This window comes from Streptopelia decaocto (genome assembly GCF_964273445.1).
Source record: "Streptopelia decaocto genome assembly, chromosome: 15".
Taxonomy (NCBI): Eukaryota; Metazoa; Chordata; class Aves; order Columbiformes; family Columbidae; genus Streptopelia; species Streptopelia decaocto.
Window position 1 is genome coordinate 4,584,751 of NC_138670.1, and position 19,065 is coordinate 4,603,815.

Sequence of the window (19,065 nt, forward strand, 5' to 3'; positions counted from 1 at the left end):
AGCCTGCAGTAAAACATTACAATTGCGAAAAGAGAGAATTATTTTCCTGAAACTTGTGCTGGAAAGCATTCAAATGTATAACACTTGCTTTTGCTCACTGCTCTTTAAAGAAGTACACAGCAGTTGACACAACAACTTTGTTTATAACCACAGTATCTTGAAAATCAAATCTCCCTCTGCTTCCTGGGGAAGGCAGGTGTGTTCAAGGCTCTTGGGTGAAAGGGGCTGCTGCACTGAACTGCAGAACTTCACTAAGAGCAGCCCGGGGAACTCTACAGCTCTACAGCAAATGTTTCCCCTCATTGCAGTTCCGTGTAATTTGATGTAGCTGTCAGACTCAGCTCTGTTATAAACTTTAAGTGCTGTTTCTATTTGAACTTAAATCTCTTGTCCAAATGGGCACACTCACAATGAGATGTTTTTGCACAGTTTAATGAAGGTATCTCCTAAAGACATAATTTACTGCACACGTTAAAAATAATGACTTTTGAACCACAATTCTTTGGCTGATCAAAGTTACCCTCTAAGTTAGAGAACTCTCACAACCACATCAGACGAGCAGTAGGACCCTCCCAGCAGAGAGACAATTAACAACAAGCTATCCTCAATAGCACTTTTCACATTTGCATAGTTAAACATTTAAATAATTGAATCCATAGGTATTACAAACTTGATAAGTTACAAACAAGATCGAGGCCTTTCAGAAACTTGGAAGTGACTTGTAAAGCAATCCCATTTGGGGAAAAAAAATGGAATCATAGGCTTATTGCAGCAGTTTCCCACCATCACACAGTTAAAAGTTTGGGACCCTTCAATTTGCTACTGACTCTCACATATTGTTCAGTGACATTTAAGCTCTTTTCAGTCCTCTCGAAGATAAGGGTCCTCAGCTGTCTCTGTGTTTCCTAGAATACCCTGTGGCAACGACGAATCGTCCCCTTGAGCTTTTATGAGCTCTTCTGTTTGTGCTTCAGCTAACTTGGTCTCTGCTTTCTGGGACAGCTGTCGCACCTCTTGCACCTGCGATTTCACCAGCTGAATGTGGCTGCGGGCTGTGACTGAGGCTTGGTCTGCACCTGAAAAGCAATAATTTAAATATATTGGGTTAGACAAACACTTGGCAAACCTTCAATTAAGGAAAACATTGTCTATAATTATCATCTGCTTTGCTAATGGCTCTTGGGCTATATTAATGCCAATTTCTGTGGCTCCCTGAACCATGTTTCAACACTGCATTTAAAAACGATTAAAAGCTTCTCTCAAACATTTTTTGGCATGGTTGGTCTTGAGCTGAACCCCATGTGAAGTTTCCAGGCCTAGTTCTCAGAATGCTTCTCCTAGACTAGCAGCCAGTCAAAGTTCTCAGCATTTCTAAAACCCAGGCACTAGTTGTAAATTGGTTTGTTAACTGAATGTATATTCCGTGTCGCTCCCAATTCCATTCTCATTCAATAAATACTGCCTAAATGCTGGGAGAAAGAAATTCTCAGTATTCTGCATGTGCTTACCTGATTGATACGCGGCTTCTGCTGCCATCTCTGACAGACGTAACGCTGTCATCCAGCTGGACTCCAGCCTGAGGTATTCCTGCTGCTTTGTTGTCACCTAGGAGCAAAACAAAGTATTAATTAACGAGAGGTCACAGTATCTGAACGCCTTTCAAACAGAGCCTCTGTGAAAAGGTGAGCAAGCCAAAGGGGAACTTTCCAGCAGAGTTGGAAGAGGCAGATCGCTGACTGCAGGGAGGCGAGTGCTTACATCCACTCTGGCTCCTATGACCACCTGCCAGATGGCATCCACCTCTTCCGAGTTCATCTTCCCGAGGAGATTTGCGTATTGCTTGTAGAGAGACACCAGCGTATAAACTGCCTGCAAAGGAATCATTTCACACAGTTACGTGATGATCGGTACAGCTCTGATGTTGCTTCCGTTAACTGGTGTTAATTAGCAAAATTGCTGAATGATTCCAAAGGTGCTTTGTTCTCCAGTTCACAGCATCTCTTCATATACTTGCCCTACTAATAAGTAAATTGGAATGCAAATACTCAACTCAAATTGGCACTTATTTATAAAATCAAAACTGTACCTTCTCATTTCAGTCTTAAATATGGTTCACTCAAGTTCATGGCTTTAGGAATTGGCACAGAAATGAATGAAATACCAAGAATACAGGGTGGTGCATCCTGCTTATTCAGGACACAGGTATCCAGTAAATGCTCTGAGTTTCTTTAGCTCCAGTTCTGAGATGTGGGTCATTTCAGCTTAAGTTCAAGCTCAAAGCAACAGTCTAACAAAGCTAAAAATAACTTCTGTGTTTGGTGTATTAGAACAGTGAGCCCTACATCACCTTCAAATCCCTACGCTTCTTTTATTAAAATTAAAAGAAAACCCCAAACGAAGTCAATTTTAAGTATGATTTAACATGTGCAGTTAGTGCCAAATAATTTAGTACTGACTTGCTAGTAAAGTGTGTAATCTCTCAGCTCACCTTTGTGTACTCGGTCAATGCTTCAATCAATGCGTACGTGGTTTGAGAGAGGAGCGTAGAAGTGCTGTCCGTTACCAAGGAAACGGCTCTTTTAATCAAGGCATCGTTACTGAGAGAAATCGGGTTCTTCTTCTGAAAGACAAGACATTATTTGCATCACCTTTACACTGATTCATATGGATGTTATTAGTAACCAATAACGGCAGGAAAAGCACCGCTAGGAGGCTGGACAGCCCAGTGCTTGCGGCTATTTGCCACTGCAAAACATGGCAACTGTTTTAGCGAGGTGTTGCTGAAGGCAGACATTGTCCTTGTCATTTCCTTAACAACCACACGGCTGAAACACCCGAGATCCCCAGAAGGAAAGCAATTCCTGAAGGGAAGCACCGCCCTGTGAAATGCTCAGCAAGCGGGTTTGAATGTTAAACTGTGTCTAACGAGCGGGTGCTGTTTGTCTCCCACCCCCCTACGTTACCTCGGCCACCGGGACTGCGCACAAGGCGACTCCAAACCCCACGCCCGCCATCCGCTGCCACCGCCCACCCAGGCAGCGGCTCCTCACGCCCGCCAGAGCGGGGAAGCTTTGTCTGGAAACACAAGAAACAAACTTAAGTGCAAGAAATAACCCGCCTGTGGTGGGAAATAGGTACCAACAAGGAAAAGCGCACCCAGAAGGCGTTCTACGTGACCTGGTCTCTACCAAGCTTCCCTAATGCAGCTGCGTATTTGCCTTAAATTCAGTTATATTTTTATAGGGGCAAGAAAAGAAGACAAGCACAGGAACTAGTGCACTACGAATATTTTAAGAGAGGAAATGTATCTTATCTGGTACCAACACACTGCTAATATTCAATAGAGGCAAAAACCAGATTAAAAAGCGTGCTTAAAAGTGCTGTGTGGTACATGCAGGTGAGCAATATGAGTGGTTATATTTGGACACTTTGGGTCTCCCGTTGTCAGGTTTATTCACACCCAGTGTTGTGGAGTGTCCGTGGGCTCAGGGCCTGTCCCTGAAACACTCCTGCCGAAAAACAGCACTCGGTCATGAGAATTTTGTTGTTGTACAGTAATATTCTGAAAATAGCTGGTCAGTTTTCCTTCTTTTATGCTCTTAAGCTACACGATGCCAGCAGCCAGCGCTGTACGGGCACCCGGCTCGTCCCGTGCCGCTCCAGCCGAGCCGCGGCGGCTGAGCTGCGTTACGGCCATTGCTGCGGCACGGGCCGCACCGGCGTGACCGCACCGGGCAAAGCAGGTGTGTCCGGCGCTGAGCGGCAGGGAGCCGAGCGGGAGGCTGCGTGCAGCCCCGCAAACCGCCGCTGCCAGCGCGGCCCCGCCGGAACGCGCCCGCGGTACCTGAGCAGGGAGCAGCAGCTCCGGAGCCACCGGCTGCCCGCCGCCATCTTCGGACCGGCTGGCGCGCGGGAAGTTACGTCAGCGCGTCGCGGCGGGAGGGGGCGGATTGGGCGGGGCCGGGTTTCCCGGCGTGGCGCGTGCGCAGAGGGGCGGGCACGTGGGGCCGCGCGGCGGGTCGCGCGGGCGGCCGTTGGTCGAAGGCGGGAGCGGCGCGCGCGGCGCTGTGAGGGCGGCTCGTGCGTGAGGCGGCTCCTCCGGCCCCGCGGGGACCGGCTGCTGCCGCACGGGGCTCCGCGCTCCTCCGGGCTCCTCCGCGCTCCTCCGGGCTCCTCCGGGCTCCTCCGCGCTCCTCCGGGCTCCTCCGCGCTCCTCCGGGCTCCTCCGGGCTCCTCCGGGCTCCTCCGCGCTCCTCCGGGCTCCTCCGCGCTCCTCCGCGCTCCTCCGGGCTGCTCTGCCCCGCAGGTAATGGCTCCCGTCTCGGGACACGCTGTCACGGGCCTTCGAGCAGAAATGGCGTTGGGAGCTCTGAGCTTCAGGCCACGCTCGGCCAGTTGCTCTGTGCCCAGAGGCGGCTGAGGGGCCGTGGCGGCTCGGCAGGGAACAGCCCTCAGCTGCGTGTCAGCTCACCAGTGTGGGCTGCGATTGCGCTGACCGCCACAGCTCCTGCTCCCCACCTCCTCCCTTTACTTCAGTGGTGTTTTTCAAGAGTATATGGTGCTGTTTAGCTTTTGGCTCGTGCCACAGCTTATCCAGCAAAGGTTTCCTCTGTAGTTCTACATTAAAGGCCTTGATCGGTTAAATCTGTTGGTTCTGCCTACACCAGAAATTCCCATCTGTCCTCTGTGAGACTCAGATTACTCAGCACAGTTGCAGCGAGGCAGGGCTGGATTGCAGGCACAGCTTGCAGCTAACTCCGTGTTTTTAGTGTTTGTCATAAAGTGTTGCGCACTGGAGAGCGTTAAATAATAGGCCTGTAGATAAAGTGGTGTTGGTGCCCCCACCCTGTGGAGAGTGCTTCATAAAACTGTAGGGAGAAGGAAACCTTGTGCTAATTTGAAATGTCTTTTTTCCAGGACTTATTTTAAAAAAATTACAAGTAATTTCTGCATTTCTGCCTTCACACCCTTAATGAGCCAAAGTCAGACAAGGCAGGACTTGTTTACTTGAGATGCTGGTCGTGCTTGAGCTGTGTTGCATCCCATCCCTGCGCTTTCGGAAGGGAAATTCCGGTGGGAATCTCAGGAGAAAAATACTGGGAGGGTTTTAAATATTTTGGGGAACATGGGCAAATGTCTATAAGACACAAAGAATCTGCAAGAGCCACAAAGATCAGTAAAGTACATGCATGTAGGCACTTTTTTTTAATCTTTATTCTTTTTACATAAGAAAATAAGATTGTGATTAGGCAGTAACAGAACAAAATGCTTGCAGAGCTGGCACAGGAGGAAGGGACTGCGGTCCTGTGTGCTGAGCGGATGTGCAGGATGAGCTGCACGGAGGAGCCTGTGGCTCTGGCCAGCCCATGGCTGCGGGAGCAGGATAGGAGTCGTCATTTAAGCACCAAGAAGTACGTTGTCCAGCCGGCGAGAAGCAGCGCCCCGACCAGCACAGTGTAACTGAACAGCACGAAGGCCAGGAGCTCCTTGAGCACCTTGAGGAAGTGGATGGTGAAGGAATCCGGCATGGCTCTGTCCGGCTCTGCGGCAGGTAGGGGGTCTGTGGGGCTGGCTGCTGCTGTGTTCCTGCCCGGTCTGCAAGCAAAGGGACAGGATGAGTCTTTCTGAGCAAGGAGACTGCAGAGCTGAGGGAATGGCTCCGCTCTGGGGAGAAATGGTTGTGTTCAGGAGCGTTAATGTCCTCCTGTCCCTCTGAGAAAGTTGTTAGTGTCAGCTTGGACTTGCATGTGCTTGCTCAGAGTCCTGTACAGGGTTGCTGAGTTGCGCAGTGTTGAAAGAGAGTTTGGGATCTGATCAAAGTCTCCAAATCAGGGCTGGTTACTAGGCAAAGTAAAATATAGACACCCAGGCAGTGGACGCTGCCATGTCGGTGGGGACCAGAGACCCTTCCAGAGTCTGGCTGGCTATCTACCCCCCCGTGTTAGCGACTGCACATCCAGAGCTTCCTGGTCGGAGCTGTGGCTGATGGTGCATTACCAGCTGTGTTCTGATCAAAGTGGTCAATTCCTCCAAGGAAGCCACCATTAATATTTAATGATATAATTGCATCTAATGGAGATACTGGCACAAACTGTGCGTTTTGTTTAAGAATGACGATAACTGAGGCTCAAGTACAAGTTTGCACAGGCAAATATTTATATCTCGCATTAAAAATAACCTTTAAATGGGAGCCACAGGATAAGATGCTTTAGAATTCATCTTCTAGCTGTATTTTAAAGTCACACACATCGCTTTAGAAGTGGCTGCTCGTTTGTTAGTTTAATACAAAATCTGAACTCTCACAAAAGTTGTTGGCTCCTGAGACTTAAAAGCTGTGACGGCGTATCTAAAAAAATCTACTGTCTCTCCAATTTACATGTTCTTTTAATTTGGATTATAACTCTCCCTGGTCAAAAATATACACACTCTTGGTCAAGCACATGAAACTAGACTTAACATAAAGCTAGTCTAAAAGGATTATTTATTTTCTAAGCAATCTGAAGTCAGCCGCAGTAAACTGAATTCCCATCCTGCCACTTAGAATATTTTTTTAAAGAGCTGTTGTGATAAAGAGTTCGCTTTTTGGTGTTGTTAAAGAGTTCAGTAATTTCATTCTAAGCTCAGGCACATGTATACATTGTAGGAGCTGTTGCATTCTAAAAGCAGCCATGGTTTCCCGGTTACTCAAAGCATTGAAGTTTTCTATTTATAGGCTTTATGTGATTTCTGATTATTTAAAAAGATGTTGATAAAGAAATAAACTTACCCAGGCAGATGATGGGCTCTACTTTGTGAAGTTCCTATTTCTCTCTAGTTTTGTTCCCGTGAATTTCTGGCTTCTGGTCGGTTTGTGCTGTAGATCAATCCCCTTCTGCTCCGCTCGGCCGGGAGCGGGGAGTGATGAGGTTGTGTTTGCAGTCCACGGGAGGGCTAATGCACTAGGTGTGGTCAGGACAGTTCTGATATGACATAGCGCCTTTGTGCAGCACAGCAGAGCACGCCAAACAGCTCCCCTTCCCCACGGTGCTTCTGTCAACAGTATCTGGTGAATTTAAGTGCCATGGCTTAGTGTTACCAGGTCAAAAAACCTGCATTTGTTTAAATGTGTATGGGGTTTTCCTCTAACAAAACATTGTATCATATTATGCTGTTCATTCTGCTGTTCTATGGAAGGCTGTTGTGCCTCTTGCTCCATTCTCTGAGAGCCCTGCACTGCTGCAGGTCGCTTGAGGAGGAGGATGCTCCCACACAGCTGGGGATCACCCCACATCAGCACGGCACAGGATGAAAGTGCGGGCTGAGTCAGGGTCTTTTATCAGAAGCGAGTGAGCACTGAAAACAGCCTCAGCTGCCCTGTCACTGGGTCACTGCTCTGGCTTCACCCTTGCACACCCAAAAAGTCACCCTGCCTTTTAGAGACCCAGGGCTACAACTCCTTTGCAGCAAGGGGGAAGGAGGAGGGCAAGCTATATGTTTATTTTTAGCAAAACCGCTTTCTGATATCTGTATATAAAAAGTGGAAGTCTTTTGGGCTGGAGGTTGGGTAATGTTTTCTTTTTTTGCTTGTAAACCAGACAAATGCAGAGAGCAGAGAAAAAGAAGCATGTGTACTGCAAATCAAATCTCTTACCTACAAAGATATTATGATGTAGAAAATGGCCCCTTAATTTAATTAGGCTCTCTTGTTATCAAATTATTACCCGCATGGTCAGCAAGGCCTGAGACAGAAGCAGAACATAATCAAGCTGCTCAGGAAGCCTGTTAAGTAGTAATTGCACCTCTAGAGAATCGATCAACGTCAGGGTGGGTTTTATTTTATTTTATGTTGTTGTTGTTGAATAGTTCCAGGAAGAGACTTTGTCTGTTTTGAGGGTCCACATGGCTCTTGCTTGGTGGTGGTGGTGGTTCAGGCTGCAAAAAAATACGCAGCAGTGTTGTTGATAAATCAGAGTTTACCCAGTGTCTGACATAAGCTATTTTTGAAATAAGTTTGGGCTCTAGTGTTACTAACAAACACATTTGCTGGTCCAAGTGAAAAGGTAAGCAAGCTGTTGAATTCGTGCTTTGTGTAGTTTCCTTTATTCACTTGTGTTGCTTTTACATGTCATGAGCATAGCTCACAAACTAGTCTGATCAGTGCTATTAATTTCCTTGCAACTAGTTCAGTTTTTAAAGTTTTGGGAAAAAAAATAATCTGGAAATGTTGACAGTATGAAGACTCTTAAGGCCAAGCTAAGGACATTCTGTAACGATCGCACTGAATCACATTGTTTCTTGTTTTTCTCTGCACAGTAACATTTCTGTCCCAAAGCTGCTTCAGTTTTCTTTTTAAATACTGTGAAATTACCTAATTTACAATGGAACTGTGGAAATAATGCAGAGCAAGGCAATCCACATTTGCTCCTTGCATCTTTGTCAAAGTGGCAGCATGTTTTGTTTTGTAAGACAATTCTGCAAGTTGCCTACCCACCTGAACTAGAGTCTCAAATGATTTAATTTTTTTTTTGTTGTTGTTAATTTAAAACTCAAAAAAATCTATAAATATTTCTGATGTAGTATATTAAATGGCAGAGCAGAATGTAATTAGTATATAAGCTTAAAGAAAAAAGTCTGGGTGTTAGAAAAATGTTTTGACTTAAGTAATTCAGTTATCCTGGGGCAGAGAGAGAAGAACACAGCTACCACAGTGCATAGTTTAATTTATTTATGTGTTAGTTCCAGAGAGAGAGAAAGTGGGCACTTTCAAAAAAAAGAGGATAGAATACATTTTTATTGTATTTTATTCTAATAAGCCAACTGGAGTTAGATGGAGGGGCTCTGTGAAGGAACTGGTTTGGCAGAACTCAATCTTATGGTCATAACTGTAACAACTTGGAAAGATTAAGTGTTTTTTTTGGGGGGACATATTATGCATTACTCAGGATAACTAACCAAGAGCAAAAATGTTTGCTAAGGTAGTGATTTATGGTGTGGGGTGTGGGGGGGGTTGTGTGGTTTTTTTAATGTATGTTTGGGTTTTTTGAGGGGGCGGGGGTAGTATTATTTTTGTTGTTGTTTTTAAATATTCAGGAGTGAAATGGAGTCATGGTGGTAGCTGTTGAAGTGAGTACAGTGTCAGCGAGGAGATGGCTGAGCACAGCACAGCGGCTCTGGCAGCTGCCCCGCTGCCTTCTTCCCAGCCTCGGCAATTCGCAAGGCTGAGTCTGCACCGAGGGCCCAACCACCAACCCCATGGAAAATTCCGTTTTATAATTTTGAGCTCTACAACAGCTTGTAGCAGCAAGTACCACAATTTATAAACTGAACGGGGCGGGGGGGTTGTGTGTGTGACAAAAGGTGTCTGTTTCAAACCTGCTGTTTACTGGGTCACTGACATAGCTATTTCTGGCCCGAGTCCCATGCGGGGAGTGTCTGTGTCTCCAAACATAAACTCTTGGCACACTGATGGGCTTCATACTCTGCAGTAGCTTTCAGAGCCAGGTGGGTGCACCCAGCACAAACAACTGACCTCCCACTGAGCCCTGGAGAGAGCAAGTGAAATAAAGGGCTTAATAATCTCCCTCGTAACTTGGGTGCAGTTGGTTGTATTCAGCCAGTGCTGTTGATGTGCATGCGGACAGGTCATGGTTTAGCTGTTGCTGCAGGAAACCCGATAGAATGCCTTGGCTAAATCCGGCAGGACAGCACTGTTTACAGCGGTTGCCTTTCTGTCATACAAACAGCTTCCAAGGATGTGAGAAAATTCAGCTCTTGTGGCCTGGCCCTTGCTGCTGCCTGTTGACATTAAGGTGCTGAAGCTGCAGGAAACACAAGTTCTTTGGCTTCCATCAGAAAAATAAGAGAAAACTGAACCCTGTGTACAGCAGAGACACAGCTGAGTATCAGGCACCAGAGAAACACAGAGTGGGAATATCAGTATGAAACCAGGAACAGAAAACATCCTGCCTCCTCAGCATCCTGGGGCTAGAAGTATAAAGAAGTAATCCCATCCCTCACTAAAACTAAACTGAAATTAAAAAACCCCACAATTTGCCAAATAGAAGGACCAGCACAAATCCCCACTCCCCCAGTGCTTATTTGCCAGTTCAGACCAGGAGCAGGGATCTCTCTTTCTCCCATTTTTAATTTTATTGTTAGTGCCTTTCTGCACTGCTCGTCTATGAGGCAGTTCCACACACAGAGCACAAAGAATACAAGTGCACAGAGGGATGAGGGTCTCAGGACAGCTTCTAGCCCTGTCATGTTTCTCCGACGTTCAAGCAGCTGTGCCAGAAGACCAGAAGCCGACGTGTCTGTGTCACACGCGGCCTCGCACTTTCACTGTCTCTTGCCACAGATCCTAGAAAGGGGCGGGCTCCAGTTTTTCCATCAAGGATTTGATCCAGCTTGTTCCATTGATCAGTTTTGTCGTGGCAATGACGTACTCTGTGCCTCCATCTTCCATTTGGGACAGAAACCTCAGTGCAGCTATTTCTGCATAAGTCACCCCTCCCAGGAAGAACACCAGAGTGACTCTGTTCTCACCATGTTGACCTGCATATTCAAAGAAATTAACAGGTTGTCTTAGTTTTATTTTTATGTCTCCTATCCATCAACTATTAGTTAAACTAAAAATGAGCCTAACAGAGATGCATCTCCCTTTAAGAAGGGGAAAACAAAGCAAAACTTACGTTTTTTCTGAAGGCCAGTAGGTAACTGCTGCCTCTCCTCGAAGTGGGGACCCGGCAGCATCTTTAACACCTCTTCTATGCTCCGCCAGCCTGGCCGAGCCAGCAGCTGTGCCAGGCGTACGCTCAGTGGAGCGTAGCCACTGTACACGTAGGAGATGTCATTGGGGTTCTGCAAGAGAGAGAGAAGTGTGAGCAGGAGGCGAGCGCTATCATGGAAATGAAGTGAAATGAAATAAAATTAAATAATGAAATAAATAAATAAAAAAAAAAGATTAAGGTTTTCCTGCTGCACATAATTCTGTATTGTTAGATGCAACATTCACTGCTGAGGTGGCTGTTTACCTGTTCATTAACATCATCCATCCACAAGCGCAGGGTTTTCCTGATCGTTGGGTAGTTATTCCTACCACTTGTCTGAGGCTTCAGGAGTCCAGCCTTTTCTAAGTTGTTTAAGGTCAATATATGCTCATAGCCGTAAGTCTGAAATATGAAGAATTCACCTTTAATATACCATGTCAATAATCTGTGACCAGCGTGTTAAAAAAAACAACCCAAAACAACAAAGATATTAATTTTAAAAAGGGGGGATTTTTTGGTTAAGATCTCTGTAGAGTGTATCCCATTTACAGTGTTTGAATTTTTTCAGAAATCTTATTAATTCAAAAGTCAGAGCCCAACCTGGAGAATCTCTCTTTTGTAATGGTCCAGAACCTTCTGTTTCAGTCCACTATTGCATACAGATTGCAAGCAAACAAGGCGTAAGATCTTGATTAATGGATGTTTTTGAGCTATGCAGTCTTCAATATAATTATTAACCTATTTAAAAAAACAACAACAAGCAACATAAGCTGTTATTTAAAGATCTGTTAAAGTACTCAGAAGACCTCAAAAGAAAGATCTAGTTTTGCCTAATGTGTCCAAAACAGCAAGAAAGAGGGTGCAGCTGCTCTCCAGGCAGCTCAAGCCTGTCTGTAAAATAGCGATCCAGCACTGGTTCCCCCGGCATCTTTTCTGAAGCATGTTGATTCCACTCTCAATTAGCTAGACTGTGTCTGATGCATTGAAAAAGCTCTGATGAATGGTCCCAAATCTTTCACTGATCCCTCAGGGCATGAAGTGCCCCAGCTATGTACACCTGTGTTACAGGCAACAATAGGAAAAAACCTGCAAATGTGCATGAAGACATGTAAGAACTCACAACGTCGACAATGGATGGAGACAGACATCATCTAGATCAGGTTTCCTCTTTCAAAAACCCCAAATGGAAAAAAAAAAAACCAAACAAACAGAGAAATACATTGTTGGCTATTTTTGAGGACACAAGAGTCACTAGTTGTCATTACCTTGTCTGTGTCTATTCCAGACATGAACTCTTGTTCCACTGTTAAATTATCAAAGAAATCTTCAGATGCTGTGAGAGAAGAATGAAAATCAATAGAGTAGCAACCAATAGCTTATTTTCTACATTTACCATTTCAGCAGATGCACTGGATGGAGCAAAGCAAATTTTTGCCAAGCTGAATGACGTCCATCAAGTCATCTTGCTATATTTAAATTACTCTGATAGACTGGTCAACATATACTCACTGGTGATGTCTTTGATGAGTTCTGCAATGGAAGTGTGGTTTGCTAGAGAACTTCTTGCCGCCTGCATGTGTGGCAACTGTGACACAAACTGCTTAATCTCTCCGACGGTTTTTGCGTGATGTCTTTCCTAAATAAATCCATTGCTCAGGTTAGGGCTTGTTCACATTAATTGGCCACACATCAACTCGATCATTTTATCATGAAAAAAAACTTTACTCACTGCAACAGCAGATACTGTTACAGAAATGCAGCCTTTAGAGAAAATACATTACATGCTTAGCCTAAAGTCACAGCATTATCTGTAACAGCACTTTGACCATTAAAAGAGGCAGGACATAATAGAACACAATCATTAGACTGCTTTTTTCCCATTAAACCAGTATTGCAAATCACTTTTCTCCACCTTTGTCTGACTTCAGCCATCACGGTCTGCTCAAAGCAGTAGTGAAAGCTGCTGAGGAACTCGGCTGGCAGTGTCTGCGTCCCTCGCAAACAGAAGCCTGCCAGTCACTGTACCTGGTGGTAACAGCGCCCCAGGTTTGGGGCAAGGATGTGATAAAGCACAATGCAGACTTCAGCTCTCAGAGCAGTCCAGAGGTCTGTATTTCCTTTGGGCTACTTGGGATAAAAATAATAATAATTTGACTCATATGTGAAAGACTTAAATGGGCAAGTGCAGGCAGGAGAGCGATAATGATGAAGCCTGCAACTTAAGAAGTCCTCTGCTGCTGTTTCATTATCACCTATTACCCCAGACAATTTCTTAATTTTTTTTTTAAATTAACAACTAGTATGAATAATCCATCTTTAGCACCGTCAGCACTAATATTACAGTAACAGACATTTACTGAGACCTGAGGCTGAGCACACAGTATTTCAGTTAAGGTATTGCTACCTCACCTTAAATGTGGCAGAAGTGAAGAGGCAAAGACAAAAATAAGGAAATACCATCAAACAGTGTAACAAGTTCTCTTGAGAATCACCATCAAGTCTGAAAGCAGAGATGTGGGATCTCAGGTTCTTTATGAATCATCAACAGGATGTTTTCAAACAAAACTGCAAACACACCTCACAGCACTCTCCAGCTTTGTCTAAGGTGACACATGAGCATGAATTTACAGGTCAAACCTCCTGTAAGACAACTGTCTTCTTCCTATTCTTATCTGTTTTTATGCCAGCCATAAACTCTATGGGTGCATTCTGGAGTTTTACTTCTTAAAGCATTTTTTCTGCATCTTCAGTAAATGCAAAGGGAAAAAGACCTTTCTGTTAACAGATAACAATAGCAACAAAGTGGAATTGATCAGTTCGCTCAAATTCACCTTTGGCCTCTTGCAGAGGGAAGCAGCACCTGACTGTTCTGCAGACTTATCTGAGGACAGGAATGCCCTGGGGATGCACAGCTGGGTACAGGCCTCACCTCAAAGGCTGCTGAGATGATCTTGGCTTTCTTGCTCAGCACAGACCCCACAGCATTGAAGTTCTTGTCTCGGATTTCCGCGTACAGTTCTTCAGCAGAGTTCAGCTGGAGCTTCTTGGGTTCCGTGGGGAGATCTTTCCCACCCTCACCCTGCTTCTTTGGGGCAAACTTCTCAGGAGGGAGTTTCACATAAGCTACCAAAAGCAGAGAAATAACCCTTACAGAGACTGAATGTTCAGCACCAGAAGTTAAAAGATAAGCAGGCTGTGGAAATATGTCCCAAGCTGGAAACAGTTTTGAGCAGCAAAGCTAATTAAATGCCCAGATGACTCAGCGCATGTGTTAATTAAGGAGAGTCTCCCTGTACTCACCCAGGGACCTTAATACCTATACATATATACATTGTCAGAACCCAAGTGCTAGCTATCCTGCTACCCTGTCCTCAGCTCCCCTTCCTAGGAAAAAAGAGGCAGAACTGATCTTGACGGGCCCTAGCTTGGGACAGAACCATCCCTGCACCAAGTTCAGGTGAGCTGCTCCCATGTCACTGTCACTTAGTGAAACATAAACCCACCTGACCCAGCATGACCTGCTCAAGCACACCAGAGACCTCCCCGTTCTCCGGCCGTACTCACTGTTCTGAATTCCGTAGATTTCGTCTATCAGCCCTTCGTACGTCAGCTGCGTAGCTAACGGTGTCAGCAGATCGACGTTGCGGTCCAGCAACAACAGGGTATCAAAGACGGGAAATATCGAGTTCTGGCTTCCAGGGAACTCACGCTTCATCCTGATCATCATATTAGCCACGTGCTGAAAATAAATTGTGTTGGGCTGGTTATGGTGCAGGTCATAATAGAGGGATCCAATTTGTAGGCCACACAAGCACACGCTTGTGCAAGTGTGGGGCACAGCCCTGTGTAAAGGAAGAGAATGGCAGGAGGTACAAACCCGCTGACAGTCCTTGCCTGTCTCTGCACTTAGCAAGACAGCAACTGTGGCTGAAGATCTGGGCTCATCTCAAGCCACTCATTCATTACAAAAGTTACCGATTATACAGTATTGATCAGAGAGAGGAAAAAAAGGTGAGTTATAGGGAGAGATGAAAAAGCAAAGGCATGAGTAGTAGATTACACATTTCCCACTTTATGCAGACATTCTGATACCAACAGAGCAAGTCCTAAAATTTCACAGAAAGAACTGCTGAAAACATGAAGGCAGCGTACATGTGAGCAAAACATACGAAATCAGATAAATCCTCCTGACAGGAAGACTTACAGAACAGCAAATACTGTTCTTTTGGCCAGACATGACAAAGACCTGATGGCTGTGATCCCAAAATGCCAATATGACAAGATAGGTCTGTGGCTGGATTCAAAATCCCACAGAGGCATTTAACCAAACACACTTTAACGCAGTTCGAAAGAACAAGGTGCAGTTTTTAAGCAGCAGCATTTGCCTTACCCGGGCACACTCGCCCTTCCCAAAAATCTGTGGGATGGTTCCGTAGAGAGCTTGCAGCGTCATCAGCCCCTTTGCCGCGTGGTACAGACTTGTCTGGTCGCTCTCCAGGTAACATTCCTAAACAACAAGAAGGATTCCCCATGGAAGGTGTCAGAGCTGCTTCCACAGCAGAATGTGGTCCATGTGAACAGTTCAGAGGAGATGCAGGCTGCGCAAATACTATGGCCGTTGGCACATATGCACCTTTTCTGTGCTGTCACAACATCAAATTGTTTGATCAAACCAGACACTAATATTTCTGAATCTCACACTCCCAGTTTGATGGAGAGTAGTAAGACAGACAAAAAATGAGTGCAAAGAGCCTCTCCCTCTAATTAGGCCACTCTGAGAGCACAACACCTCGTCACAGCTGCTAACAAGCTGCAAGCCCTGATGCATCCTCTGGGATACGCTTAATAAGGCAGAGATGGCCAAAGGAACTCTTAAACCTTTCTGTCCCCAGATGCATCGTTCTGAGAAAACAGGATACACGGCTGGTATGGGGCAGCTAATTCTCAGTGCAGCTTACTGCGCAGTTTTAACCATCATATGTGGCTCTTCGGCTGCGTATTCACACAAACTGTGCTGGCTCTTTGCAACAACTAAGAGTTTTAGGCCTCATAAATGCTCAATGTGTGATAACACCAGCAGTTCAAGCTGGAGGAACTGGAGGGCATCTTGGTGTAGTGTTTAGTCATAAAACAGAGAATTTCAGGCTCAACTTACCTTGAACGCGCTCTCAGACTCCATGGAGAGCAGGTCTCCATCGAAGGGTATCAGGTCCAGGCTGTACTGCTCCCGGTGGATGAAGGAGCCCAGCACGCCCTGCTCCTTGAGCCACTGCTCGCACAGCAGGCTGCGGCGCGGCACAAACAGGATGTGGAAATCCCGCTGGGGAGAGCGGCCTCTGTCTTCCCTACAAGAGTCACAGGAGGAGCACAGCAAACGGTCACTGGGCTGCACAGGTCACCAGCACAGACCGCGGGCTGGGGCGCAGCATTCAGAGGAAATAGGAACGCTGCACGCGGTTGTTACCAGCTTCCGTTCCTGGCTTTGTATTTCAGAATATTTTTTGCCCAGCCACACGCATTCACAGACACAGGTCTGAAACAAACTGACTTGGTTTCCTTGCAGTTCTCAAAAGGGTCACTCAAAGTGTGACTTTTTCCAGCTAATTAGAAGCAATGCACATCTTCTTAATGAGGAATGCACCCCTCTGCATTGCTAGCCAAAGCAAAGCCCTCCCTCCTTTCCCAGGGTGTCTCATACGCCAACTCGAGCCCCAAAAGGAGCTGTGCTGCAGTGTTGGTGTCTGCACATAGTTCATAGAATCATAAAATCATTTTGGTTGGAAAAGACCCTCAAGATCACAGAGTCCAACCGTTAACCCAGCCCTGGCACTGCCCCATGTCCCTGAGAACCTCATGTCAGTCTGTCCAACCCTCCAGGGATGGTGACTCCAGCACTGCCCTGGGCAGCCTGTTCCAATGCCCCACAGCCCTTTGGGGAAGAAATTGTTCCCAGATCCAACCTCAACCTCCCCTGGCGCAACTTGAGGCCGTTTCCTCTGCTCCTGGCGCTTGTTCCTGGGGAGCAGAGCCCGACCCCCCTGGCTCCAAGCTCCTTTCAGGCAGTTCAGAGATCAGAAGGTCTCCCCTCAGCTCCTGTTCTCCAGCTGAACCCCCAGGTCCCTCAGCCGCTCCCATCACACTTGCGCTCCAGCCCCTCACCAGCTCCGTTCCCTTCTCTGAACTCGCTCCAGCACCTCAAGCTCTTTGTTCCCCTGTGATCTGAGCCACAGCTCGACCCGCCGCACCTGAGCACGTTGTCGGTGATGATGTCCATCAGCTCCAGCTTGGGCCTCACGAAGAAGATGACGTTCTTGACGTCCGCCTGGGGCAGGCGCCCCGGCTTGAGCGTGAACATCTTCTCCACCTCATGCTCCTGCGCGGGGGCAGAGGCTGCTCAGCGCGGGGAGCGGCGGTGACAGCCCCGGCAGCCAGCGACCGCCGCCCCCGGCCCCGCCGTTACCTTCAGGAGCGAATACTGCGCGATCAGCCCGAAGGGCCCGGTCAGGTACTCGTCCCACACGATGGCCTGCGGGAAGGGACAGGGGCGTCAGGCGCGCCCCGCCGGGCCCCGCGCCCCCCCGCCCGCTCACCTTGGAGCCCGCGCACTTGTCCAGGAACTCGCGCAGCTCGCGCCGCCCGGCCTCCCGCAGCAGCGTCAGGTTCACCCGCCCCGAGCTCAGGTGCGCGGCCATGGCGGGGCGCCCGCTCACGTGACAGCGCCGGGTCACCTGACCGCCGCCGCGTGACGCGCGGGGCGGGGCCACCGCGGCAGCTCGGCGGCACAGCGCCCCCTGGCGGCGCCACACCGGCACTAAGCCCCTTCCCTTTCGCACCAAACCCCTTCAATTCTGCACCGAATTCCCGGGGTGGTACCGGTTTGTTGGCAACGTCCGCGGCCGCCACCGAAAGCCTCCCGCTCCCGTGAAGCGCCAGTAAAAACACCCCACTGCATTTACTGACAGTGCTTGCCCCCGCGCAGAGCCCGTTACCTTCCTAACAGAACAGAAAAACACCAAGGCAAACACAGTGTTTTTTCCCAAAATATAACTTTAATATATATATGCATATATATACACACACACACCACACACACGCTATATAGAAGCTGAAAGAATGCGGAAAAGAAAGGATGTCCCACAATTGCGGCAGGTGCGGCGCGCGGCTCTGAGCCCGCGGCTCCTCCTGCCCCCACGCGGGGGTCGGGTCACCGGGGACGCGGCGCTCGGCCGCCCGGCGACGGCACTGCTCGCGGGAGCAACGGAAATAAACATGAAACGCTTCTCAACCCAATCCAGTGTCAAAAAAAGCTTAAAAATCTAAATGTACAAATTCAGCCTTAAAATGGTTTAGTGCAAATACGAAAATTAACAGCATAATTTTAAGGTATTTAAATAAGCTTTAATATAACTATAGTGCTTCGTTCCTATACATGTTTTCCCATCAATGGATGCAACAGCATGGGGGCATTTCTTGTTAAGAGTGGCGACAAACCCAGAACCTGGGAAGAAATAGCATAAAGTCATTTGTTAAATCATTTATTAATATTTTACTTAAGTTTAATAAAGGGGGATCCGGTATTTATTAGCGGAGGAGAAAAATATTTATCAATGTACTGATTCTGGTGCGGATGGGCAGGGGAAGGGGAGTGAGGGGCTCAAGAAACGCTGTCCCTTTTCCTGACATTCAGCACGTACGAATGCTGGTGGCACGAATGGTCCGCTGGGGCGCGCAGACGGTCTCTCCTCCCGCCGGCGCCGTCAGAAGGTCTCGTCGTCGTTGCAGTCGGCCGTCCAGTGCCCGAACATCTCGCAGGTGTCGCAGTAGGGCCGCTCCTCGCGCCGGCTGCCGTGGTGAGCGGAGTGCGGCGGCTCCTCCAGCATCTGCGCCTGCGTGGGACAGTCCTCCGTGTCGTGGAGGTCGAAGCAGCCGCAGATGTCGCAGAACAGACGAGGTTTCTTCTTGGACAGGCTTTCCTCCTCACTGCAACGGCAGCACCAGGGTGGGTCAGAGGAGAAAGGCCAGACCCCCCGCCCTGCATCGTAACCTGCCTCGCAATTATTGAGACTATGGAAACGCCACGGTGGTCAACAGAAAAAAACAAAACCAACCCACCGCAAACAAAAAAACCCAAACCCTCCAAAACAAAAAAACAGAAAAATCAACCAAAAAAACAAAACAAACCAATACCAACCAACCAAAAAAAACCCCAAAACACCCAAATCAAACAACCAACCAAAAAAACAAAACAAAACCACCAAAAAAACCCCTTCTGAACATCTTCTGACACCTCGACCACCTTGCAGTACCCTTACGCTGT

At 47.3% G+C, this 19,065-nt stretch overlaps 4 protein-coding genes across 10 annotated transcripts in view; all 4 read right to left on the reverse strand.

Moving 5' to 3' along the window:
- Positions 1-416: 416 nt before the first annotated feature.
- DIABLO (diablo IAP-binding mitochondrial protein) lies at positions 417-3,940 on the reverse strand. The gene is made up of 6 exons (XM_082066256.1): positions 3,845-3,940; positions 2,964-3,075; positions 2,489-2,620; positions 1,759-1,869; positions 1,509-1,605; positions 417-1,076 (listed from the first exon to the last, which is right to left on the reverse strand). The coding sequence occupies exons 1-6, from the start codon at positions 3,889-3,891 to the stop codon at positions 862-864; spliced, it is 714 nt and encodes a 237-aa protein (XP_081922382.1). The 5' UTR covers positions 3,892-3,940; the 3' UTR covers positions 417-861.
- A 1,314-nt stretch (positions 3,941-5,254) lies between these two features.
- On the reverse strand, positions 5,255-7,086 carry LOC309446463 (uncharacterized protein). Its single transcript, XM_082066257.1, has 2 exons — positions 6,767-7,086; positions 5,255-5,595 (listed from the first exon to the last, which is right to left on the reverse strand). The coding sequence occupies exon 2, from the start codon at positions 5,526-5,528 to the stop codon at positions 5,394-5,396; it is 135 nt and encodes a 44-aa protein (XP_081922383.1). The 5' UTR covers positions 5,529-5,595; positions 6,767-7,086; the 3' UTR covers positions 5,255-5,393.
- Positions 7,087-8,682: 1,596 nt separating this feature from the next.
- VPS33A (VPS33A core subunit of CORVET and HOPS complexes) lies at positions 8,683-17,466 on the reverse strand. Its single transcript, XM_082066255.1, has 13 exons — positions 17,339-17,466; positions 17,209-17,274; positions 16,994-17,121; positions 15,904-16,093; positions 15,139-15,255; positions 14,313-14,487; positions 13,678-13,871; positions 12,258-12,384; positions 12,014-12,081; positions 11,349-11,486; positions 11,013-11,150; positions 10,671-10,839; positions 8,683-10,533 (listed from the first exon to the last, which is right to left on the reverse strand). The coding sequence occupies exons 1-13, from the start codon at positions 17,438-17,440 to the stop codon at positions 10,340-10,342; spliced, it is 1,806 nt and encodes a 601-aa protein (XP_081922381.1). The 5' UTR covers positions 17,441-17,466; the 3' UTR covers positions 8,683-10,339.
- A 311-nt stretch (positions 17,467-17,777) lies between these two features.
- Positions 17,778-19,065, reverse strand: part of CLIP1 (CAP-Gly domain containing linker protein 1) — a 63,162-nt gene continuing 61,874 nt past the window's right edge. For all 7 annotated transcript variants that reach the window (XM_082066193.1, XM_082066195.1, XM_082066190.1 and 4 more), the window contains one exon: positions 17,778-18,728. In XM_082066193.1, the coding sequence (XP_081922319.1) occupies positions 18,506-18,728 (223 nt within the window). In that variant the 3' untranslated portion in view covers positions 17,778-18,505. The remainder of the gene's footprint in view (positions 18,729-19,065) is intronic.